Source organism: Seriola lalandi, unplaced genomic scaffold, assembly GCF_002814215.2.
Source record: "Seriola lalandi dorsalis isolate HSWRI2012SDOR001 ecotype SW California unplaced genomic scaffold, Sedor1 jcf7180002054864, whole genome shotgun sequence".
Lineage (NCBI taxonomy): Eukaryota > Metazoa > Chordata > Actinopteri > Carangiformes > Carangidae > Seriola > Seriola lalandi.
This window is the reverse complement of record NW_019525417.1, coordinates 2,771,690-2,797,338: the sequence shown is the minus strand read 5'-3', so window position 1 is coordinate 2,797,338 and position 25,649 is coordinate 2,771,690. Positions and strand designations below refer to the sequence as shown.

Genomic DNA, 25,649 nt, shown 5'->3' with positions numbered 1-25,649 from the left:
TTTTGTATCTCTAAACATAAATCTATCAGCACCATAAACGTCTTAAACTCAAAGTACTAGTTGAAAACCCAAAACACTCAAAATTGCATGTAAAAGCCAAATGATCATTGTAACCAAGAAAAATTTTTTTTTTAAGCCTGTTGAAGTGTTTCACCACACTAAAATGAATATTGATCTTACATTTTCTTGAGTGCGTAAAACTGTCTTGTCCATGACTTTCAGTGCACAAATATCTCCAGTGGCCTTCTCTCGGACAACTTGGACTTGAGCAAAGCGACCACGTCCCACCACTGCACGCAGTTCGAAGTCATGAGCCCCAGGCTGCAGAGCCCTCAGCTCTGAGACCACTTCAGAAACTGTTTCACAAACACAAACAAAACACACAGAAGTTCTACAACCACAGTTTCTGAGAAATTAAGTTAAAACACAACAAATACAACACATTATGCCGAATATTTGAAGTCTATCTGGCAAGTATTGAGAAAGATATGGTCTGTACAGCTTCATTGATAGTTATAGTTTATATTTGTAAATTGTGGACTATGCATTTTAGTGGTCACTAATGAGTATCCTACACAACCAAACAAATAAACACATACTCAAAGTGAATTTACACTGTAAAAAAACTAAACTAGAAATAGAAGAAAAATATTATGTTCTTCAAAAACAACAACAGTAAAATAGCTAGCCATTTACTGTGAATAGGGATAGTCTGAAAAGTTGAGCCACTTGGATGAACTGATAAAATATCGCACTTTCAACTAGTGTAACTGGAAAAAACACTGGACTGATAAACAAAAATAGTAAATTCTTTATATGTGTAAAATATATGCTTACACTTGTTGACAAAGTTTGCCACATGGTGTATCCTCATAAGCTCTGGGGAGGTGCACTCTTGGTAGAGAAGCAGCAGAGCCTCCAGAAACTGTTCCCGAGCCAAAGTGCATCCTCCCTGCTGCCCACACAGGCTGGCTCGTCCCTGGGGACAGCACATGAACACAGGAAAAGGAAGTCAGCTACCTAACAGTTACTGCGGTTGATTTTAAGCAGTATAAAGCAGTTGAGACCTAATATTTGCTCAATTAATGGCATTGGGGCACCCAAGCCATACTTTACCTGAAACACCTGGTTGAGCCGCAAGCTGCGGCTGGCGATGGGGTCCGTGGAGGAAGGCAGCGTTTTCAGGCTTCCCTGACTCGCGTATTTGAATTTCAACATGGCTGCTTAACAACAAATAACCTGAAAAACATATTTGGTCGAAGTGAATGGACGTCTGTATCGGCCAAACAAAAGATTGAAGTGGAGTGACAAATGTCAACAATGCGTCTCTTTAGCATGCTAAACTGACGTTGGCTAACGTCTGTTTGCTGACGTCGCTAAATACCCAGACAAACAACGTTAACAAGACAAACATACATGTCCTTAACAGAGTGCCGTGAGAATACTCACCGGAGTGCCATGCAGATAGATAAAATATTCTCTTTAATTTAGACTAAACATTGATGAGCTAAGAGGAACACACTGTTTTCCTTTTTCCGGTCAACTTTCAAATTTTGCGCGTTCATCGCCCAACCCTCGAGCCTTCTGAATGAAGGTGGCGTCTGATTGGATGCTTAGATTTTTTTATGGGCGGGTCTGAGTGTTGTTTTAACCAATGGCAGACGGTTTTCCCCTGTCATTCATCACATCAATCAGGGGTTCTCCTGAAAGCCTCTTGCATAAAGAAATTGAAACATTTGTTATTTGCAGTAAACACATACGGAAAAATTAAAATATGAGAAAAAAGAGATATAACAAAGTATGTAATTAGAATTAGAAAATGATGAATTAAAGTAAACTAATAATTTGACATATATTGTTGCTGTTAACAAAAATACATTGTCCACCAATTTTTTTCTTTGGATGAAACAGGCCTAACTGTTGTGTGTTCCAGTCATTTAGTGTTGTGGTCCCATAAAGCTTGCAGACTGAAAATACATTAAAAATAAAAAAGAATTGCCAAAGCAGCAGAGGCTGAGATATCCTACATGTAATATTGAGACTTTCATGCTTTAGCATGGGTCAAGCTCCTAACTGGATCCTACATTTCCCATAATTCAACCAGAAGCCTCATTTTGTTTGACTCTCTCTGCTTTTCAAAATCTCACATCTTTTAAAAACCACACCCAGTTTGAAATAGACTTTCTGTTATAAATTAGTAGTCTCAAATTCAAGCCAAGATACTCCTGATGACAGGGTCACAGAAAACACTACGCTACTTTCCCACAGGTTGAGTGGTCGCCTACTCCTCGTGGCAAGTAAACTGACTTACAGTGTTTGGTTAAAATTTGTCCTCCTTAACAATACCATTGTTAAGTCAATCTTTATACAGTTATTTTCCAGTTTAGATTATCAATGTTGCTTCTTAATGGCTTTATAGTGACTAGCACAATACTACAATACCCTTAACCTCACACATTTTAGTTTTTTTTTTTGTGCATAATAGATAAGATGCAATAAATTTCAGACTACCAAAATCAGGACCAAAACTTTTTTATTTCCAACAGAAATACATGTTTCATTGTCTGTTCCAGTTTTCCAAAATTGCATGGTCAGATAGCCTAAACTAACAGGGGGTCTGTTGGAGAGACTGGGTCCTGGCTGGCCTGGCCTTCATCTTGCCCCAGTTGCTGTAGGAGGTGCTGGAGGTGTGGCGTTAAGATTGGGGTTGAGTTTGGGATTTGGGGTTGGGAGCGGGAGTAGGGTTAGGGTTAGGGTTAGGGATGGGGTTGGGATCGGGAGTGGGGTTGGGAGGTGTAGGGGCAGGGGCAGGGGCAATATAGCACCCTTTCTTGTGCCACTGCATGTCCCGCACACGTCGGACGGACTGGATCTGAGGTGCAGTGGCTCCCCAATCATTCCAGTGCTTGAAGTCTCCATGCTCAAACACATACTGGCTCCCTCTGTAGCCTGGATACATGTATCCCACCCACCTTCAGAGGGAAGAGAGAGAGTAGAATATCACATACGTGGGACAGTGAACTGGGCCACATTATAACAGGATGCTTATTTAAAAAAATACACACCCATTACATTATCTTAAAAAAACCTAGTAGCTATAAATAGCATTGATCAATGGGAAGGTTACAGCTTACGTTCCACTAATAGCCTTAGCACTGGCCACGCGGTCCTGGAAACCATGAGCCCAGAGACTGGGGACATCATCATCAACAATTTCCATCTTTCTGCCTTCAAAGCCTGCATTCTCAAACAGGTTCAGCTTGTGATCTGCACTGTCCTGTGGAGAAAAAAAACAACAGGTTTGAGCATGTCTGGCAGGAGGTTACATATGCTAATATTACACCCATATTACTGACCACTTTCAGAGGCCTGAATGAGCTCAGGATGTAGATGCTCTGGCAGTTGGTCCAAGTGCTCCAGCGAGGATACTCTCCCTTCTCGAGCACAAATTGCTCTCCTGCAAAACCTGGACGCTCAAACCCTACCCACCTGAAGACACGGAGAGAATACATCACATATAAATGTACACGTTCATCCTAAGCAAACGGAAAGTGCTTGAAAATAGGATGCAGATGTAATAAAAATTGGTGAGACTTCATGAAGGGAGGCTGAATCACTCACGGTCCTGACTCCACAATGACTGAGCCAACTCGCTGTGTCTTCTCCAACACATTTTTACATTCACCAGACAACTCCACCTTCTTTCCACGAAAGTTCTCGAACTCAAAAACTGCCAACTGCAAGACAGGAACAGTTGACAGTGATCAGCAAAGTCTCAGTTCCACGGTGATCCTGACCATTTTTATTTTATTCAATACCCTTCTTTCTGTGTATATGTTATGTAAAGTCAATAGAAAAGTTGCTTCATAATAAATACCTTGTATGTGGCTCCAGCTCCTCCCTGGCCCTTCTCTGCAGGCAGCTGGTCTGGGGTTCCCTGCTGTTCCGTCATTTTACCCTTACAAAGCACAGCATTACATTGTTTAGTGATTTTGTGAAAATAAAAGAAGAAAATTGTGTCTCCTGTAACACTGGAAAAATTGTATAAATTAATACATGGTCATAGGTAGGACTTTAAACTGCTGCAGAGACAAAAAAAATTCCTTTTTTATAGAGCTGCTTGGTTCTGATCTATTTGCTAACAAATCAAATATATCAACAAGACATTTGCATATTTAATTTTACTCAAATCCTAGTTGTGCCAGTTTTATACAAAACAATAAGACATCAACAGTGCACGCACAAAATGCTACTTAAGAAAGCAAGCATAAAGGAGAAGGAATAGGAAGAGTGTAAAAGAGAAACACCTGTCAGGGAGAGGGATGATCTTTTTTTTTCTTTTACCTGGATGGCTTGTGCTTCACTTCACCACGTACAAGCCACACTCTCCGTCTTTCCTCTTTCTTTTCTCTCTCTTTTCTGTCTGTCTCAGTGTGAGGGTGTGTGTGGGTGTGGAGGCCTGGCGAGCGGGTCGGTGGAGGCCAGTTGGGGGTATTTATGGTTTATTTCTGGCCACAGCAGCAAAAAGCCTGTTGATGCAGCAAGTCTGTCGCATCCATTGTGTCCATCACACTGCTTCTCAATAGGCTTGCCCCTCTGTCCCTGGCACACTGGCAAACGCTGCCCAGCTCTGCCCATGCTGCCATCCTGACCATGATCCTATAGTGGGCACACGCACTGACTGCCAGCCAAGAGAATGAACAGAGATCAGTCTCACTCAGCACTATCAGCCCCACCCAGCTATCTTGCTCTCCACTCTCCTGTCTTCTACCTGTTTCTTTATCTTTCTCTTCATCCAGCATCCAAAATGCTGCATCAGACTTTCTTGCTTTCTGGTGGTGGCATCCACCAAAATACTTGTATTAATATAATTTCCATGTCTGGATTCCTTGGCTTGATTTCCCTGAGCACATGAATTACTTTTGACTTGACCAAAAACTGTGATGGGAGTGGAAAAGGCAATTTATCAAACACAAATGAGACTGTAGATTTTATTTTGTTTCCCCATAAAAAATACAAACTCCACTGCATTTCATAGAAAACTTTTTAATAAAATTCCCTCAATTTCCTCTTATCATACAGTATGTTGACCATAAATGATTACAGCATTGATGACAGTCAATCAAAAACATTAAAAAGGCACTGAAAAAGAATCTCAAGCAGACAAATGCATTTTTTCTGGATTAAAGATTTTACAAAACATTCTTTCCTGATTCTGTTATAGCATGCCAAAGAGTTCCTCCCATCTGACTGTTGACGGTCTGACCAGCTTCTGGGTGTTTTAATAAAACCAGGGACTGCATCTTTACATTTTGTGGAACCTTATTTTAAAGAGAAGAGAGGCATTCATGTTGTTGACTGAACAAATTCCCCTGACCCCGTTACTACAGTTATGTACGTGATTATTCTATTGCTTGGATGCACTGTATAGAAGGTAATTCTTTATATATATATTTTTTTAAAGTGCTAGGTAGGTTTACTTGAGATCTGTGATTGGTAAAATAATGTAAAAGACATTTTATAAAATTTCAACTAAATACACACAAGGTGCGATCCATTATTTATATTCAGTATTTCCTGTATATACAGTGTAGGTGTGTGTGTGATGGTATATACCCTGTTAAAGACCTAGTGTCATCATTCCCTCTGAGTACATGATGGACTTATACACTGAAACAACAACACAGTGTATGGCTTTGCTCTAAATCATATTGGGGTATTCACCCTCCATTGAGCCTCTGTACAACAGTCGATAAAACATGCACTTGGCATTATTAACACATCAGTCTTGGCACATAGCCTTGGCACTATTTCATTTACAAGATGAAAAGTTCGTGATGGCCTCAGCGAGTTCCACTTCTGCATATACCAGCAAAGGTCCAAAATAAGGCACTCAAAGTGCAAAATGGTTCAATCATGGCAAGGTGTCTGTCAGCAGCAGCAGCAACTGAGATGGATTGATTGTTGTTCAACAACAACGACACAGTGTCTCCTGCAGGCAACAAAAGATTCAGGTTCAGAACAAAATTTCAAACCAATAAAAACATCTTATAACATCTTATCTATATATACACTTATTTATGTAATATATTTAGGATTTATCACACAACATTTGTTAGATATGTTTCCATGCTATCGTGAGTGCATTCATTTTTAGCATAGATTTTTAGCAAAAGTTTTACTTAAACCCATAACCTTGTTACGAGGGCATCCACTTTTTTTCACTAAGCTACACATAACCAAAACGGTGAAGTCAAGATCCAAATACGACCGCGAGCAGCAATTGAACAGGCAAGTAGCAAAGCATCAAGTAGAGCAAAGTACAATGAGGACATTTTACCAGCTGTACAGAAATGACAGGAGACAGTGTTGGAGAGATATGGACCATTTCCTGTTTTTGTCTCTGCTGTCAGTTTAGCCACAGTCTGTATTAAAGAACACGACGGTTTCTGACAGCACTGCAGAAAAGTTTAAACCATTCACTCTCTATTATTGCAAACCTATTCAGCTGTCTTGAATTATGACTCACAAGCAAATTAGTCTCTTTAAATAATGCCTTCACTCCTACAGTAATTCATTTTATACGCTAAATGTCAGAACCTTCATGCTCAATGCTCATCTATGGCTGATCCTGTTAAGTCCTATAATGCTCTACATATTACAAGCAATTCTCTGTTTTTTAACCACCAATTCGCTTGTTACAAATATCAGTATTACATGTCTACTGGCATTTGATAAATAAGGGAAGTCATCCAAAAGATGCTTCTTTTTTTTCCACATACGATGACGACTGGATCAACTTTGTGTGAGACAAAGCTGAAAATGTTGACAAACTCAGAATGCTGGTGAAATGAAAAAAAAGAAAGAAGGATATGTTGATACATATTCAAACAAATGCAAAAAATAACGAAACTTTCCATTTCTATAGGAAAAAAAACCTCTTTATAGCAAGAAGTTATCATTTTAAGTTTTTTATTTTATTATGTAACATAGAGCCTGTGTCTTTGGTATTTTAATTAGCACCGCATCCATATTATTTACCTGTGTCTGGTTAAGCCTCGCTGCCATGCTGACTCAGACGCTTCTTAGACTTCAGTTCTTTCAGCCAAGCAGGAGAAGAGTTGGCACTGAATGACACAGAATCACAGTTCAGAATAGTGTCATAATTAAAGCACACAGCAATTTTTTTAATATATTAATCCCTTCATTTAATATTATATCATATTTTTTTGAAGTGTGCTGTCATTCTCTGCTCTTACCCTTTGTCTGTGCTGCCTAAGGGTGGCAGCACCCGTGCAGCCCCCGCGAGATGAGCGGCAGAGCGAGGAGAGTGGGAGAGTTGTGAGGGTGACGGTGCCTTTTCCTCACGTTGACTTGCCTTCTCTTCCCTTCCCTTGTCCTCTTCTGTTTCCTCTCCTCCATCAGCTCCTCCTCCACCTGTTCTCCGTTTTAGTTGAGCCTTGGGGAGCAAGTCAAGTACACTTTACTTTGAAATGCTGCCCTTTTATATCAGTTATGTCAAAACCTGGAAACATATTATACTGAAGCTTACAATCAAGGCTGCAGGGTTCAGACCAGGGAACAAGGGGACTCTTTGTGAGGCGGGAGGAGGAGAGCAGACTATCTTTGTTTTTGGCTGTTCCTCATCAGAATCTGACTCCCTTTGCGTGGAAGATGCTTTCTTTCCATCTAAAACCACAACCATAGAGTCAGAACTGGCAGTGAACCAACACTTTAACACTTGTATATGACTTGTTTACTATGAATTAAAAGAATCACTGAGCGTCAATGTAATAACCTGCTGAGTCACAAGCCCTCCAGTCCGGGCTTTCCCTCTGAGTCGACCCTGCACGGAGCGAGCGTGACGGACGAGTTCGGATTCGCCTCTTACCAACATCTGCCTTGGATCTCTGTGCACTGGTGTCAAGCAGAGGAGTGGAGCTCTGTGCACAGACACAGACACACACTCACACACATAATCTAGCAGGCAATGAACAGATTACATCACACAATAATAATACAGATATAGGAGTGCATATTTTCCCGGGTGGGCATGCAAAGTAAAAATCAAATTACATTTTAAAGTACATTTTAATATTTGTGGCAGATAATCCACAAATTAACTGTCACCCTTCATGAAGTTCAACAAAGAGTCACCCACCTCAGGGAAAGAAGCCAACACTGGCTCACTCTGAAAATCAGTGCTATCAACATCTTGAGACGAGACTTCAGGAACTTGGTCAGGGATGTGCTTTGGGCTGAAGAGAGAGAAGGTTTTTTTAGAATCACAGGGTGAGAAGAGAAGACACATTATAATTACTGAGATGCTTTCATTTCAGTTTTTTTCTCAGTAATTTTAGTCCATTTTCAACAAGTCTTACACTTCTGGGTTTGGGTGTTGTGCTCTAGTAACCACAAGGGGGCACAAGGAGTTCAACTCTTGAAAGCACTTGCAAGCTTATTTTGTGTGTTTTTTAATGTGCAGCTGCTTTTGATTTTGCTGTCACAGGATTTATGTTTCAAAAACAGAAATTGCATGTTTGTTTAGGTTGAGTACTTAAATTTCTTCATTGCAAAGTCCAAATCACACACGGAAAAAAAAAAATGGAAACAGAAAAATAACTTTGGTTTCAAAATCACCTTGGGTTATTTTTAAATGCTCCACTGGCCTTCTAACCTGCACCTTGAGGCTACGTACTTCAACACTTCAAAGTCAGATAGCTATGGGGCTTCTATTTTTCAGGTGTACTCAGTTAGAATCAAATCACTTCAATGTGGAGCCACACCTTCAACACAGGACACAAAGATTGACACTTAAACCTGTTTAGTCCTGTCTGTCTCCATCGGTGTAGATGAAGGAAATGAAGCCACTTAAAGATACAACACGGATGTCAGCCTGTAGTCCACAGTAAGTGGGCTTTGTATTGTGTTATAATGCAATCCCTCTCCTACCTGTCACTGTCAGATGTCTGTTCACGGCCCCCATTCTGCTGGCCTGGCTCACTGTCTGTCAAAGCATCAGTGTCTTTGTCTTCTCCGTTTAAAAAGTAACTTTTAACCTGTGTCTGAGAGATAGAATTAAATTAAATTAAGCATGAACAAGAAAACATACAACAGAGCCGGAGAAAACTTAAAGGAAGGTTTTGATATTGGGATATAATTTGCTGAACTTTGATTCCACCTCTGTTTGGATCTACCGCTTCATCATATAAAACCAAATGATGTTAAGTGCTCCTCTTTGTTGTGTAAATTTGCATATTAGAACTTCACATTGTGGAACTGAGGCAGAGGAGAAAATGGACTGTGTGCTGAGCCAAGATCACTAACTACAGAGGGAGAGAGGACTAAGGACCAGCCAAGCATGCGTCTTTTAATGAGCCGGTCACAGAGGCTGGGCTGTCCTCAATAAACACCGCGAGCGTGTGTATGCACGTGCACACACTGGCGTACACACCTATATGCGTACACACAGACACACCGAACACACTCATGCCGTCACGCCCACATGCTGGAATGCATGGGTGCACATACACAGATACAGACACACACATGCAAACAAATTCCAAACAAAAGCAACTACTGTGCACCTCCTCACAAACATTCCTTTAAGCTCTCTTCACATTTTATCAAGGGGCACATCCCAGTGTTGTGTAGTCTAATATTGTCACCTGGATACAGAACAAAAGTCGAGTAAACACCCCAGCCCTCCATATGATTTCATGCCCATTCCATCTCCTTCCTGAGTCCATTTATTACTCAGGACTCAAAGAGCAGCTTCATTTGCACAATGCCTGTTATCTGGCAACATCACAGCATGAATGAATAGGCTTCTAGTGATTTTCCTATAACCACAGACTGAGTTCAGATGTAGAGGAAAACAAAGTCTGGTCTAACAGAGACACAGTCTACAGAGGAACAATTCCACCACCATGCATGTCCTACCTTTATTGTGGAAGCAGCCTCTGCAGCTCATACTGTTTTTAACATAGTTGACTTAGATAATTTTTTCAGTACAGCATGTGACTTGATTACCTCCCTTTCATACTAAAATAACTCCTGTTTGGCAATGGTGCAAGTATGTAGTATGCAACAATGACTAATGAAACAATAGGCAAATGTATCTCAGACATGCAGATAAAAGTCAAACAGTCAATCCCTGTCCTATGTTTGAGAAAACACAGAGAAGATGCTTTGTTTGTATCCACCTGACAAATTTAAATCCATAATCTTTCCCCCTTTTAGGTCTGTTTTGGCCTCTACCAACTCCTGATGAAAATATTTGGCTTTTTAAGCCACTAAATGCTCCACTATGTTCACCAGATGGTTACTAACTTTGTCTGTCTGTTATTTGGTGCTGGTTCGGGAGAGTAGAGTGGACTTATCAGAGCTTTTTCACCAAAGACATCTGCCTTCTGTGGCTGGAAACAAAGCTGAGGAATGTGAGACTGAAACAAAACAGTTAAGTTGCGTTAAACCAAAACAACAAGCTGAAAGATGCTTAGATCCTTTGTAAAGCTGAGGGGGCCTGTGATGAAGCCTGTTGGTTTGACACTATGAGTGGCACCATTCACATGACACATGGTCATTGTCAATATGAAAATATCTGTTCATGCAGCTTTAATCTACATGAGCATAGAAATTCAGAGATAGTACGTACACACACTATGGAAACTCTACCGAGGCATACTGTTAGATTCCTTAAGTATTCTCCTACTAATAACTGAACATTTTGGACAAAAACGTCCACACAAGTGAAGAGACAAGTATCAGGTAAAACTTCACTGCGCTTGTAGGCTCAAGAAACCCGCGTATGTGTGAGAGGGCCAATACAGTATGTGCTCACGAGGGCGGAGGATGTACAAGTCAAGACAGAGTTGGCTTCATTATAGTTTACCTGCATCACATTTTTGTCACGGCCAATGGAATGTGTAAGGGAGCCTGTTTACGATGCAGAGGAGAGGACAACATCCGATAGACGCCACAAGCACAACTAACCGAGACTCTAATCCAGGATGATAGACGAGGACTGTCGACAAAACATCACCTCTAATAAAGGGAAGTGATGGATCATCTAATTAAGCGTGGACATAGCCTGCAGGTTATTGTCTCTCTTTTTATGCCCTTGTGTCTCCTGTGCATACACACCCATTCACACTCACATGCATGCTACAACCACAGTTAACACTTGAAAAATACTCAAATTCAGAGAGAGATATGTCTTAATCCTATTCATTAAGAGTAATATATTACGATGTAAAAATATAATATACTAAAATGCAAGATTAAAATAAAATATCAATTTCTACCATGTTAAAACGTCAACAGCCATGACTAAGTGAAATTAAACGTGAGCAGCATGAACAACAGGCAGATGCAGATACAGAGGGCGCAGACATAAACAACCATACTTGGATAAACCTTGTCTAAGTGTGTCACACTTTGTTACAGCCCTCTGCTTTATCTCTGACACACAACATAGACAAAGAGGGAAAGGGCATGCATGTGCACTGATAAAACACTACATTCGGACAACTTTATCAGATAACTCTGTCCTTCCGGAAAACAGACAGCCTCTGCCTACTGCACTCCCTCTTCACATTTGCATGTTCATCTGTTGACACATGGGTGTGGAGAAATATTGCACTCAGGAATTAGTCACATGGGTTACATGGAGCTTTGGACCAAATTGTAACAAGCGCCTAATCTTGTGTATGACTACTCTGTTCATTTAGCATTGTACCTAATGCCAATGAAAATGAGCAAGCCAAGCCTTTATAATAAAATGTGATTTTCATTTAACAATAGTGCAGAACATTGAAGAGCATTCATTGCCATCTACTGGGTTAATGTATCAGCTCTTACAGAGCGGGTTCCAGTGGCTCTCCTTTGTAGAGTTTGCCGACTTCTGGTGGAGAAGCGGCGCAGGGATCTCCTGCTACGTCTGGCGAAGCTACGAAGCGGTGTCATGGCTCTCTGAAACCTTCCTCCTCCATCTTCACGTTCTTCTTCTTCTTCTTGTTCTTCATTCTCTTCTCCCTCCTCCTGCTTCTCTTCTGCAGGGCCCCACACCAGCTCCAGAGCGTCTTGCAAGGAGCGCCGTACGCTGCCCACCCAGCCTGCCACCTGCAGCTGGGCGGCCGACAGTTTCCCTCCGAAATACTGCATGGTTGAAAAACTCACACAGCTGGTTGTCCTGGCACTAGGGTCACCATGGGAACTGGGTCAACAGAGAAATTGAAGTTCAGCCTTATTAGAGATAAAGGGATTTTGTGGGTGATTTAAAAAGCTGGATGTGTGATCTGGCTTTCAGTTGTCATTTTCAGCAAGCGGAAGGTAATTGCAGAAAAAGGCTTCTGGCGTCATACAAAGCGAGATATAGTCCTTTCATCTGAGCAGGGTCCATCCACTCTTTCCATAATTTTATGGCTCAGGTCACACAAACTTCCTGGAACACAGTCTATTATTTGCTGTCAGTGAAGAAGTAAATAGTCAGACCAGCCATGTGTTTGCACTGTGACAACACTACTCCACTGCAGCATTCACAATGATGAATGTGACATCCTAAGAAGCAACGTCCCAGAGAAAGACTTTCCCATCATCACATCACATTATCATCCATTTAAAAGACCCTGACACAAGTCTCAATCAAAAACTTAGTTTTCCTTCAACTCTGGAAGTAAAAAAAAAAAAAAATAGGAGAGGAGCTTTCAGTCTTGCAGAAAACTATATTAAGTGTTACCTCTTCTCTCTTTTGCTGAGACTTGCTCTGCCACAGTCAAGCCTGTCTGTTTGTGTATTTACATCCCAGTTCACATCGCGACTCCATTTTCCATTCAGAAAAAAAAGGGAAAAGCAGCGTGGGAAATATCTGCCTCTCCAAACATCCAAAGCCAGGTACAGAGAGGTAGATCACCCCCTTTATCTCCTCTAGACCTGAGTGATTTCAGAGAACGTCACAACAAAGCGGAGGTCTGTGCTCGGATGTGGAAAATCCCGAGGGAATGAAGGTGCGGCAGGTTGGGCCAAGGTGTTTTCTGTACCTCCCTCCACTACTCTCTTCCCGTAGCTAAACGCAGGTAATGAAGGAACCAGGTCTTTGTGAAAGGAGAGGGAAGAGAGGAGAAGAAACAGCAAAACTTTTGGAAAATTCAGAGAAAGTTTTAGCAACAGAGAGCACTAGATAGATAACTGAAAGAATGGAAAGCAGACATGGGCACTATTGCACTTTCTTGTCTTCTTGTCTGTGCTTTAGCCCATCCTCTTTGTGTGTATGTGTGCCAGAAAGTGTGGGGGTGTGTGAGTGTGGGTGTGTGAGTGTGTGTGTGTGTGTGTGTGTATGTGTGTGTGTAAGTGTGTGTGCATGTGTGCAGGCGGGTGATGGGCTCCCTCTCAAAACGGGGTGGAGAGATTGAGTAGAGAGACAGAGAAAAAGAGCAGATAGAGGCACCATGTATGGTCATTCTGACACGCTTCCCTGTTGGACAGATCCAAATGAGGACATGATGACTACATAGGACCTAGGCCCTACTCACTATAAGATTCATCCATCTGTCTATCTGTCTTTTAGTCCGTAGCCTGAATGAGCGTGCACGGTCGGCTGCACAGCTTGTGTTTTCCCAGTAAACATTTTCCTCAGTCTGCTCTGTCAAACTGAAATGTTTTTATCTGCCACACAACAGTGTCTTTGCGGTGGATGTTTTTTAACTGTATAAAAACAACTAAACCATACTGTTTAGTGTTATAGTGGCCATATTATAGCAGTGTAAGGTGCTGTACAGAAACTACAGAAACTTAAGGAAGGAAGCACAAGGAAGTGCAATTTTTAAGAGCAGCAGCACCACTCAGTGGTTAAAACAAGGACATGCCCACACAGACATGACCAATAACATTTCCACACAAATGGCCTTACGTCAGCGAAGTGCTTATGTGCTATGCCCCTCCCTTACAGGAGCACACTGGTTCTGTGGGTTATGGTTTGTTTGCTTAAGTGTGCACACAGCAAACAGAGACACAATATCGCAAAGACGCTCACATACATACATACATACACATAGTTTAGGGATCCAGAATTCATTGCATGTTCAAACAGGTGCTTAACCGATCTGTCTTGACTGGCAGGGCTACGTCAGCTGTTCATTTACTTTGCTGTACAACCACAACTCTTCACTCTGTTCACCTTGAATTATCTGTGTCGCCTTGTCTCTTTTCAAAATTAAGTGTGATCAAATTTCAGTCATTTTCAGACTGTTAATGTTGCTTTCTGTTCTTGTATATAATGTTTGTTTCATTGTTGTACTTGACATTGTACTTCAAATTGTGTTTACCCATTTGTAGGTTTGTTTTTAGGCTGCAATCTCCACTTCAGCCTCTTACTCTATTTACCATTAAATTTCCCAGTAACATTAGCTGACTATTACACTCCTAACTGATTTGGACCACTTCTTTCAAGCAGTGCAGTGATGACGTTTATTTGTGGATCCACCTAAGAGTTAGTTCAGACACGGTTTGTTGACTGCAGCCTCACTACAACTTCAATGGGTTTTCGAATGTGAACTGACTGAATCAAAAAATAAACTTTGTGTTAGAAACCGCCTTATGCTATTCAAGTGTAGAGTTGTATCATATGAGATAATATGCAAAAATAAACAATCAATTTTACATCACAAATGTAATTGGAACTAAAAGAAGTTTAATACTTGATTAATTTGTAAGATAAAAGACACAACATATTAATTAATTAATTAATTTATTTATTAATGAGCTTTGCTAATTAATGAGCTTTACAAGTCCTGGTAGGTGGACTTTGTTACCTTTGGACAGAGCCAGATTAGTTTCCAGTATTTACTCACTTCTTTACTTACCCATAGCTGCTGGAGATAACCCATCCAAGATGCCCATGTGAAATAATTATAATAATAATCCATCCCTTCCATATTTTCTTCTTATATTTTACTACCTCAGCTTGTCTTTTTCCACAGTTTGACGCACAAACAAGAACAGAAATGAAAGTAGCAGTAGAGAATTGTGGGAGGGCAGCAGATAAAGACATAACTTCACTTTCACTTTCTGATTACCAGAACCACCCTCTTAACATAATATATACCACTGGACATAGAGTTCATACAGCTTGATGTACTGTTGCAGATGCCTGGAAGATTCAGAAAATGGATGGACTTTAAATATGGGAATGAATCCCACACTTTCACAAAACTGTACATGTACACTGCGTTCAGATTTTTTCACATTGTGTTATGTTGCAGCCTTAAGCTAAAAGAGGAAGGGAAGGGCTTCACTTTTTTATTTTGGCATTAGGCTTAAAAAAGTGTGAAAAAATTGAAGGGGTCTGAACACTTTACAAATACACTGTATATGAAAGAGGACATGGAAGAGAAATCCACTCTTACTCTCTTTCCTCAACCCTGACATATCATCTTCAGGGGAGTACTACATGAGACCCATGCACTCTCACTGCTGCTTTTTTAATCGTCACACCTCAGAAGTCACGTATCTTACTCTGATGTTTTTTTATTTTGTAAGAAATAAGCTGTCGCTGTCAGCAAGGCCAGATAATACTACTGACACATACACACATACACATATATTTGCTTTTCAGGCCATGCTTGTTTCATTAATCAATGTCACACACACACACACACACACACAAACACACACACACACACACACACACACACACACACACACACACACACAGAACATGCTCTTCCACTGAATCTTAATCAGGCCAAAGCAAGTATGACAAGATATTTTTCCTTGTGCTTGTACTTGTGCAACAGGAATGGCGATCTGTCGGTGCAGGTGAGGTGTGTGTGTGTGTGTGTGTGTGTGTGTGTGTGTGTGTATGTGTGGTTGCCTGGCTGATATGATTCAATGGTGAAATAATCACATTTACGTGTGCACTCCTGTCTCTGTTCTATCAACCTCACCCTTTTGGTGTCATTCAAGAATCTTTCATATGCTGGTGTCCTCAACAACAAAGTGGTTTACCAATCAAGCTGCATTCCAAGCGAATTCATTTTGTATTTACCTCCTCTTTGTCCTCGTCTTCTGCTTCGTCCACCTCTTCCTCCCTCTCCATCTCCTCTTCCTCTTCCCCTACCTCTGTGGAGATCAGCTGTCCCTCCTCTGGCCTCTCCTCCTCCTCCTCCTCCTCTGGACTCTCCGCGGCTGGTGTAGGCTCTGGGCGGTCTGGTACTTTGTTTTCCTGAGACCATACATTCAGGGGCACCAGCAACTCCGCCTCCTCTTTATCCACAGGACTGGTTGCCCAGCTCTGCATGAGCGGACTGGTTTCTGCTTTAGCCTTTGAGCCCCATCTCTTTGGTTTGACTGAAAAATCATCAAAATCCACGTCGATCAGAGACTTTCTGCCGACGGAGAAGTCATCGTAAGCAACTTCTATTGGACTCTCTGAGGGCTCATACGTTTTTGCTGAGAGGGAATGTGGTGTCTGTGGCGCATCTTCAGAGTCAAAGCTGATCAAATTTGACTCAACCTTGTCCCCTGTGCTCTCTCGTTCCCTGTTGGCCAACTCAAGTTCTTTCCTTTCTCTCTCTTCATCCATTCTTAGCTTATCTTCCATTTCTTTTGCTTGCTTTCTTTCCAATTCTTCTTGCATTTTTCTTTCCAGCTCCTCCACTCTCTCTTTTTCTATCTGTCTCTTCCTTTCCTCGTGTTCACTAATCAATCTCTCCTCCTCCTCCCTCAGCCTCTGTCTCTCTCTTTCCTCTCTCAGTCTCTCCTCTTTCATCTCCTCCTCCTTCAGTCTCTCTTCTTCTCTCTCCTTCTGATCTTGCTTTAGTCTCTCCTCCTTCTGCTTCGCCCTCTCCCTCTCCTCCTCTCTCTGTTTTTCTATTTGCCTTAGTCTTTCCATCTCTTCCTCTTTTTCTTGCATTTCAAGCTCCCTTCTTATCCTCTCCTCCTGTCTCTGCCTTTCCCTCATCTTCTCTTCCTCTTCCAGCCTCCTTTGCTTTTCCCTCTCTCTTTCCTCAGCCTCATCTCTTAATCTTTCTTTCTCCCTCTCCTCTTGTTTGAGTCTTTCCTCTTTCTGCCTTGTCCTCTCTTCGTCCTCCTCTTTCTGTCTCTGCCACATCAACTCCAACTCCTTTTCTCTCTCCCCGTTTTCTTCCTCTGCTCTCAAACTGTCTGTCTGTTTCACCCACTCTCTTTCCCACTCCTCCTCTCTTTGTTTCTCTTTAGTCATTTCCTCCTCTCTCAGTTTCCCTTCAAATCTGTGTTCCTCATGTTCATTAATCAAACTCTCCTCCTCTCTCAGCCTCTGTCTTTCTCTTTCCTCTCTCAGTCTCTCCTCTTTTATCTCCTCTTCTTCTCTCTCCTTCAGATCTTGCTTTAGTCTCTCCTCTTTCTGCTTCGCTCTCTCTCTTTCCTCCTCTCTCTGTCTCTGCCACATCACCTCCATCTGTCTTTCTCTTTCCATTTCTTCTTCTCTGAGCCTTTCCCTTTCCCTTTCCTCTTCTTTTAACCGTTCTCTCTCCCATTCTTCCTTCCGATGTCTCTCCATTTCCTCCTCCTCCAACCTCTCTCTTTCCCTTTCCTCCTCTCTCCGTTTCTCCTCTTCCCTGATCCTAAGCTCTTCCCTCTGCCTGGCCTTTTCTTTCTCCCTTTCTTCCTCTTCTCGCTTATGCTCCTCTTCTAACTTAAGTCTTGCCTGTTTGCTCTCCTCTGCTCTCCGTACTTGTTCAAATTCTAAATGTTTCAGCCGTTCCTCTTCTTGCTTTTGGATCTCATTGTCCTTCTGCTTAAGAATTCCTATTCGCTGGTAGACGGGCAAAGAAACAGAGGTGTCCTTCTCAGCTTTATCCTCAAGTGTCTCTTCTTCCTCTTCTTCTTCCTCTGAGCTGGATTCGGATGCTGAGCCCAGGATCACTGGAGGCCCACCATCATCTCTCTCCACGATACCAAAGCGAACAGAGCGACGTTTCACATTGTCTCTCTTTAGAGCTCTTTCACTTGAAGCTGAGTCTCCCTCATCGCTGGCAGTTTGGGTTGTAGATGGGCTGCGACTGCGTGGTGGGACCTCAACCTCTGTTGATTTGTTTTGCTTGTCCTCTCCCTCTGTTGAGCTATTCAAAGACTCCTTTTCTGTGGGAATATCTCTGGATGTTTCCACTGGGGACTCTGAGGGCACTTCAGCTGGGGAGACCTTTGAATGTGGATCCACAGCCTGTGTAGACGACGTCCCGGTCGCAGGAGGTTCCACATGTGGCGTTTTGGGTATTTTCTCTGCTGCTGGAGCAGTCGCAGGCTCAAAGCTGTAGAAGAATAACAATCATAGTCAATCTATATGAAAAATCTGAGTTTAAGGATCTTGCTAGCTTTAATAGATGTTTCCACTAATAAAGGGCTTAGTCATGTAATTTAAACACAAAGACAAAGGATCATACCATGTCACAATAAAGGACTATTTCAACACCTACAGAAATATGCTCATTAACTTCTGCTCTAAGATTTAGAAAGAAAGACCCATGTCTGTATGTTAAATATGAAGCTACAGCCAGCAGGTTGTTGAACTGTTCCTAAAAATGACCGGTTTGCCCAGATGAGAAAAAACAAACAAACAAACAAACAAAAAAAAAAACACATTCTTACACTAACAACTAGCCATTCTGATTGTTTTAGTTTTATTTTCCAGATCTTGTGAAATTAAAGTGTAACATCTCAGCCTGTACCTCACCATCAGAGATAGATCTCTTTTGTTTTGGTCAGAGCATTCAAATTAGCACTTAAAAAAATTCAAGAGCAGCTTCTCTAAACAGTGTCCCTGTCACTCTGGATGATCCACAGAATGTGCTGTCGACAGTTTTCATAGGATTTATTTCTTGAGTAGAAAGAGCTTCCAGTAAAAACTGTTGACAGCGACTGTTGCTGTTATAGTTTTTAAATGTAGATTTTCAATGTTGGGAGCAACACAAACAAAATTCTATTTACATGTATTGTAGTTGGAGCAACAGCAAAAGTCTCATAGATGGATATCTGAAAAACTTGAAATCATCAAGGACGTATTCAGATCCTTTACTTAAGTCAGAGAAGTAACACTGCATGATAAACATATTGCATTGCACTGAAAAGATTATTTAAGTAAAAGTAAGTAAGCATTGTTAAATAAATGTACTTATATATCAAAAGAAAGACAAAGAGGCAATATCTCACATTTAAGAAGTGGGAAACATCCGGTCCATTTTTGTTTGAAAACATTTAATGATCAATCATCAAAATAGTTGCCGATTAATTTCCTGTTGTTCGACTAATCAGTGAATTGACTACTCGTTGCAGCTCTACAAATTTTAATCACTGGGTGGTTTCAACTATAACAATGCAAACCATTTCTATGCTATTTATAAACTCATAATACACCTTGAATGGAAAATCTTAATCTGTAAAATAATGAATAACTAAAGCTGTCACAAATAAATGTCATAGAGTAAAAAGTACAAAGTCTCCCTCTGAAATGTTAGTTTAGTAAGTAGTAGTATAGTATAATCTAGCAAGAAATGGAAATTAGTTACTTAGTTACATTCCACCACTGCTTGAAATGCAAAAATAAAATTACATGCATGACTACATTCTCGGGGTGACTGAAAAAATAGGTGAACTGACTCTTTAGGTGTCAGGCCAGGTCATGCTGTAGGCTGGACATCTAATCTAAAAACTCACAATCAGAGGTGGCCAGGTTCACACTCTTATCTGAACTTATTTATTTGAGGACTTAAATCAGGCCACAGCTTGATATCGCAAGAAATGTTATTCATTTACCACACCCTTATTACTGTCCGCACACAGAACACACATAAAACAAGAAGGAAAGGAAAGCAGTGCTGGTGACACTCACTCAATCTTTCCTGCCTCAACAGTTCTAGACTTGCGCCGCCCTCTCTCCAAGGGAAGCAAACGATGACAACAACATAAAGGAAGCTCCCATCTGCACTGTGGTCTAAATAATATCTAAATATTATACTTCACCTCTGAAAAAGAAGAAGAAATTGAGGCTCACACTAAGCACCAACTGTACCCAGAAAGAAAACGTTACCATTGGCCATTAATAGCCAGTCATAATATGTGCCACTAACCATAAAATAAACTTCTGGCATGGTTGCACTTTGAAGAGAATTTTCTTTTCCTTTTATTCATGTCTGTTCATGTCACCAAACACAGACAGCACAGATGGGAAGAAGCTCACTCACCTCCTAGTGCGAGGTCGGGGTACAACCTGAGGCTTCTTCTCAGTCTTTGGACCCTCAGAACTTGTTTCCGTCGCCCAGTGTTTAATTCGCTCCTTTACACCTCCTGTATTATTTATAATCTCTGGTTCCTCTTTCTTCGTCATGACCTCTGGCCTCAACGAGGAGTCGAACAGAAGACTGATTCTGCGTTTTATGCTTCCCCCTCCGCTATAATCCTCCTTCAGTTGTCCTTCATCATTCTCTCTGTTGGATGGCTGTGTTGTTGTCTGGCTCTGCTCTGGATCGGAGGACCCTGGTTTGTTTGAATCATCTTTGGTTTTGCTTGTAGATGCTGTTATGGTGGGCTGGGGAGGCAGGGATAGACCACCCGACTCAAACTTTGAGGTGAGCTCGGTGGGCAGACCCCTCCTGATGCCGGCCCGTCGATATGGTGGATTGGCTGTAGAAGAACTGTCACTCCCTGATTCTTCAAGCTTTTGTATGATTGAAGTCTGGGTTTCATCTTCTTTCTTTTTTCCGTCTTTCTGTTTTGACTTAGTTACAAAATCTGTGGACGCTTTGTGGTTTGTTTGGATGACATCGTCTTTCTGGACTGGCTCGGATTTGGGCGGAGCAGTTTGTGAGGCAGGATCAGATTTTCCTGGAGCTACACTTGAATCAAGGGTCTCTTCTTCATGCGGACTTGCTTTACTTTCTTTGGTAGTTTCTGGTTTATCTTTGGTGTGCACACTTACAGCGCTGGGTTTGGAATCAGAGGTGGTGGTTTGTTGAGGAGGTTTCTGTGTATGGGCGGTCAAAGTTGGTTTTGGGACACCTGTGGCTTCAGATTTTCCAGTCTGGTTTGTTGCTGACTTAACTGTTGTGGTGACCGTCTTTGGAGCATGGATGGAGCGAATAGTGGTGTTCTTCTGCAGGGAGAAGGGCTTGGGAGTGAGCCGAGGTTTGGGAGCCAGAGCCGGCTTTGGTTTTGAGGCGCCTTCAGTCTGGGAAGTCTCAATGGAGCTCTCCATAACTGAGTCGCTGAAAGAGGAGAGGAGGTGTTTACATACAGCAAATGACAAATTTACATTAAAAAAACATTACCACTCTCAGCCGATCCATAGCCAGCTGGATATGTTGTTACAAAGACAACTGGACAAGTCTGGTCAGTCGAGATTTTTGAAAACACATTACCTCTGCAGGAGCAATGAGAAACTAATCAGTTACACTGAACACAAAACAGAAACCTGATTTTTTTATTTTATTTGCTTAATTAGTTTCCTTCTTCAGTTTAGTTTTTAATAACAGATATGTGTTGACAATTAACGCACTATTGTTTTACAGAATTAAACCACTTAAACAACCCGACCAGTTTCTCCCTCCTACTCAAGATGTGATCCTTCACTCTCGCTTTTCTTCAGCCTGTAGTGTAGTGTGTGTTGTAAGTATCCTCTGTGGGGACTCTTGTGGAAGTCCAAAACTTAACTGAACTCAACCTAAATATATATATCTATATATATATATATAGATATATATATATACACACACACCATGCTCAATTATGAAGAACGAGGTATTTCTTTAAACCAACGAGCAACAGAGATTATGTTTTATTATGTCAAAAATATTATATCAATACCAGACTGATAATTGCATACTTCATAATGCACCCAACGAGTAAACAGTTGTAGTCACATAATTATTTATAAAGCTGATTATCTTTTTATATTATAGATGAATCTGTTAGTTATTTAACCGACTGATTGCTTGGTCCATAAAAGGTCAGAAAAAAGTAAAAAATACACCCATCATATTTTCTCAAATCTCAAATTGACACATTCAGTCTTGTTTTCTCCAATCATGATTCTAAAACCCAAAGATATCTGGTTTAATATCAACCAACTATTCACATTTGAGCTGGAACCTGTGACTGAATTAAATGATTTATCAGTTATTCGAATAGTTTCAGATTCATTTTCTGTCGCCTGATTTACTTATTAAATGACTAATTATTTCAGTTCTGATTGTTTGATACTACTGAAATCTCTTCAGTATACATTGATAATATATTGTGCATACAAATTGTGATTAGAAAGCAAATTTATAGAAAGTCTGACATTACACTATATCACTTTGATAGTGGAAATTAAACAGTTTTATCATCTTTTGACCACACTCAAGATGGAAAACTACTAAACAGACAGGAGACATGCTGTCAGAGATGATGCAGAACTGATGAGTCAACACACACATCTCCAACATAATCTGCAGCAATGACACAATCACATCAGATCTCCAGTTGAACTGAAACTACTGACAGATGACCAAGTTGCAACCCTCTGAAGATTATCACGTGAGCATTTTGGTCAGCAGCGCTAATAACTCACTAAAGAAGGGCTAAATGTGCACACCGTGTGAAAAAGATAACAGTAATGCGTCTATATCTGTTACACTCACAGGCATGTCATCTGGTTTGACCTGTAAGACTTTTGCACAAACCGGTAACTCCACACCCCACAATTTAAAGCTGCAACACTCAACGTGTCAAGAGCAAGTGTCGAGTAATATGCTCAATGTGTCACTTTCACATGATCAGTCTACAGCTGGTGTGCATCAACTGTTTTGATGTACAGTCAGAGTGTGCAGTAAGGCAATTCCGGCATGTAATGTGTGTTGTTGTTGTTGTTGTTGTTGTTGTTACCTTTTTTTTTTGCTTCATTGCTCAAACACCTCTGGGTGTGCATGATATTGTGTAATGCGATCAGATTGGGCTCCTAAAGCTGTGCAACACCACCCATTGAGTTTAAATAATACACCCTTTTTTTGCTTTGGCCTCTTCTTTTCCTTACAGCTAAATTCCTAATAAAAATAAACACTGTCTAGCAGATAAAGCTTCAGCTGATAGATGATTCCTGTTGCGTATTTTTAGGCCACATTCATGCACTACAGGACCCTGCAGCAGCACTTGGCTTGCAGGAGTTTCTTTATCTTTGTTTGCCTTTAGAGCCTGTTACCCTGCCAAGGCTATCGTTACACTCGGTACCTTTCCTTTTGATGTGTACCATATTATTCATTTACTCCACTGAGTGATACTGTGACCTCTTATCAAACACCGCGATGTCAGGATTTGAAGCATACATTACATGGTGAAATGAACGTTATATCAATGCATGTGTTTCATTACAGGATGTTAATAAGTAACTAATAAACGCGTCAACAGTGAACTCCCAGTCGTTGAACCAGCTGTGTGTCCTCTGAGACTGGACAAAGAAAACTGAGATAAATGAACGTAACTTTATGTTTTATTCAAGCTAGCTTGTAGTCTGGTGAGCGAAACTGTGTCTTTAGTAAGGAGACATGTATGTGGATACTCATATAACAAAATATATATGTTACAAGTAAAGGAAAACATATATCCTAAAAAAAAATGTGCACCTGCTCTAAAAATCAGCATAATGAACTTTCCCATCGGTTAAGATATTTACATTACGCTAGCAGTGTAAAAGTTTAGTTTTTTTTTCTTTTACCTTTTGTCTTCATGCAGTCATAGGGGTTGAGGAAGGAAGGAAGCGGGAAGAAGTTAAAAAAAGAAATGTTTCTCACTTATCTGCGACTGTCTCGCCTGCCGGACTATTGTCAGAGTGGTTTTGTTTTTTTTCCGAGTCATTCAAACTAACAAGACGTCAGGCTGAAGCTGCTCCTACACCCAGCAGACACTCCCTCCCTCTGCCCGCCCGCTGCCTCAGGTCTGGCCCACGCTGCTCCGGGGTTAAGTCACACAATGAAACAGGAAGTGTGGTGTATTCACTTCAAAATAAAATCGCAATAATTAAGTGCTCAGCAAATGCATGTGGCATTAATAAGTCCTTTCTAAAGCAATGTTTAGATATATTTTTTAATCACCAAACAAGACCATCACTGAGGAAAGGTTATCTCTGTTGTGCGTCACAGAGTCAAATCTGTGCTGCATTATCAGCCAAAAGATTTGTCACAGACACAAACAGCAAGTGGATTCATTTTAGGCAGAGAAGGGGGGTTGTATTCAGGCCACAGCTGGCCCAATAAGTAAACTAAAGAGCTGATTCCTAAGAGGAACACCCAAATGTTCAGTCTCTGACAACTGCAATCTAAGCACCTGCAGTGTCTCTTACTTTACTGTGATTTTTTTCTTCACATTTCACAACAAAAGTGCTAATTGTGGGGGGGGGAAATAATATGTGTACTTTGAATGCTTTCCATCCTGCTTGTTTTGTCAAGCCACCACAGTGTTCAGTTCAACTGTTGTATCAAGTGTAACCTTAATTATTGTGCACATTTGGATTATTTTAATCATAAATTTACCATATGAATTTGCATTGTATATTAAGTGGTGCAATATAATTTGAGTTTATTATATGTTTAATTAATATCACTTCATTGAGTTTAATATATAATTTCATTATCAGTTGCAATACTTTATTATTTCATATATAATTTGTAGGTGTAACATTTAAGTTGGTTATTTGCAACCCCTTTAGCGTGGGGTTCCCACCTGCCATTGTTACAGGGGGACAGGTGTGAATGTGACAGTATATCAGATGCACATGTCATGCAGAATAATAGAGAGCAGAATAAAGTTGTGTCAACTGTCCTGCCATGTTGGTTGCGATTATAGAAGACAGTTCAAGAAAATTGTAGCTTGCTTGTCACCAACAGCTCAGAGAGCCCTGGAGAACATTACCAACCAATAAATAACGGTTACACAATCATGAAAATGGTCATGTCTGGTGCCCAAAACATAGGACTACAACCATAGACTGTATGTAAAAAGACTACAACTGCAAGTTTATGGCAGTCCAAGGTGAGAATTAACTTGGAAAAGCTGGGTCGATCTATAATGCTTGTACATAGCCAAGAAAATACATATTTAGCTCAGGGAATGGACTGAAAATTAAATGAAAGCTGAACGTCACATTTGGAAAGTGTTACAGTAGGCTCTTTTCTTTTGAAAATTCGGACCGGAAGTGTTCTGTAAATTCATTGTAACTTGACAGCAGTACGCTGTTCAATTGACCGGATAAACAGGTTCTAACTGTGGCGAAAAGCTACTTTAGTGAAAAGGAATTGGATCCATGCGGCTCTCCCTGCTCTATGGAAAGTGTTGAGGCTACCCGGGCCATCTTCGTAACAGGAAGTGCCCATCAGGTCTCACACAGTAAACTCTCATTTGAATAACACCTGGGCATTTACTGCGTTCATTTGCGTTGCCCGCGTTTTAGAGCAGGAAACAACACACCAGTAAAATGATCACTGACGTTCAACAAATCTGAGAAAAGGATTTCTTAGATTAATCACCTGTGTGTGTGTGTGTGTGTGTGTGTGTGTGTGTGTGTGTGTGTGTGTGTGTATGTGTGTGTGCGTGTGTGTGTATGGTTTGGGTTGACTGGGAAAGGATTTGAATTATCTTTCATA

General features: G+C 40.9%; 3 protein-coding genes across 10 annotated transcripts in view; all 3 read right to left on the bottom strand.

Moving 5' to 3' along the window:
• cita (citron rho-interacting serine/threonine kinase a) overlaps nt 1–1,541 on the bottom strand; it is a 36,692-nt gene extending 35,151 nt beyond the window's left edge. For all 5 annotated transcript variants that reach the window (XM_023427952.2, XM_023427953.2, XM_023427949.2 and 2 more), the window contains exons 1-4: nt 1,450–1,541; nt 1,117–1,239; nt 838–979; nt 181–356 (exon numbers count right to left, since the gene is read on the bottom strand). In XM_023427952.2, coding sequence (XP_023283720.1) covers nt 181–356; nt 838–979; nt 1,117–1,218 — 420 coding nt within the window. In that variant the 5' untranslated portion in view covers nt 1,219–1,239; nt 1,450–1,541. The remainder of the gene's footprint in view (nt 1–180; nt 357–837; nt 980–1,116; nt 1,240–1,449) is intronic.
• Nucleotides 1,542–2,516: 975 nt separating this feature from the next.
• Nucleotides 2,517–4,434, bottom strand: LOC111671009 (beta-crystallin B3-like). Of its 2 annotated transcripts, XM_023428029.2 has the most exons (6): nt 4,345–4,434; nt 3,878–3,958; nt 3,622–3,737; nt 3,357–3,489; nt 3,135–3,277; nt 2,517–2,972 (listed from the first exon to the last, which is right to left on the bottom strand). In XM_023428029.2, the coding sequence occupies exons 2-6, from the start codon at nt 3,950–3,952 to the stop codon at nt 2,696–2,698; spliced, it is 744 nt and encodes a 247-aa protein (XP_023283797.1). In that variant the 5' UTR covers nt 3,953–3,958; nt 4,345–4,434; the 3' UTR covers nt 2,517–2,695. The 2 variants fall into 2 exon arrangements, with proteins under 2 accessions (XP_023283797.1, XP_023283798.1); XM_023428030.2 differs by lacking the exon at nt 4,345–4,434 and having other exon boundaries at nt 3,878–3,959.
• A 596-nt stretch (nt 4,435–5,030) lies between these two features.
• LOC111670966 (uncharacterized) lies at nt 5,031–23,936 on the bottom strand. 3 transcript variants are annotated; one of them, XM_023427966.2, is made up of 10 exons: nt 23,726–23,930; nt 20,220–21,239; nt 16,046–18,290; nt 8,953–9,065; nt 8,162–8,258; nt 7,799–7,943; nt 7,553–7,689; nt 7,260–7,459; nt 7,042–7,127; nt 5,031–5,992 (listed from the first exon to the last, which is right to left on the bottom strand). In XM_023427966.2, the coding sequence occupies exons 2-9, from the start codon at nt 21,227–21,229 to the stop codon at nt 7,052–7,054; spliced, it is 4,023 nt and encodes a 1,340-aa protein (XP_023283734.1). In that variant the 5' UTR covers nt 21,230–21,239; nt 23,726–23,930; the 3' UTR covers nt 5,031–5,992; nt 7,042–7,051. The 3 variants fall into 3 exon arrangements, 2 of the variants coding, with proteins under 2 accessions (XP_023283734.1, XP_023283735.1); XM_023427967.2 differs by having other exon boundaries at nt 23,802–23,927; XR_015438568.1 differs by lacking the exons at nt 5,031–5,992; nt 7,042–7,127; nt 7,260–7,459; nt 7,553–7,689; nt 8,953–9,065 and having other exon boundaries at nt 7,805–7,943; nt 23,726–23,936.
• Between the last annotated feature and the right edge of the window lie 1,713 nt (nt 23,937–25,649).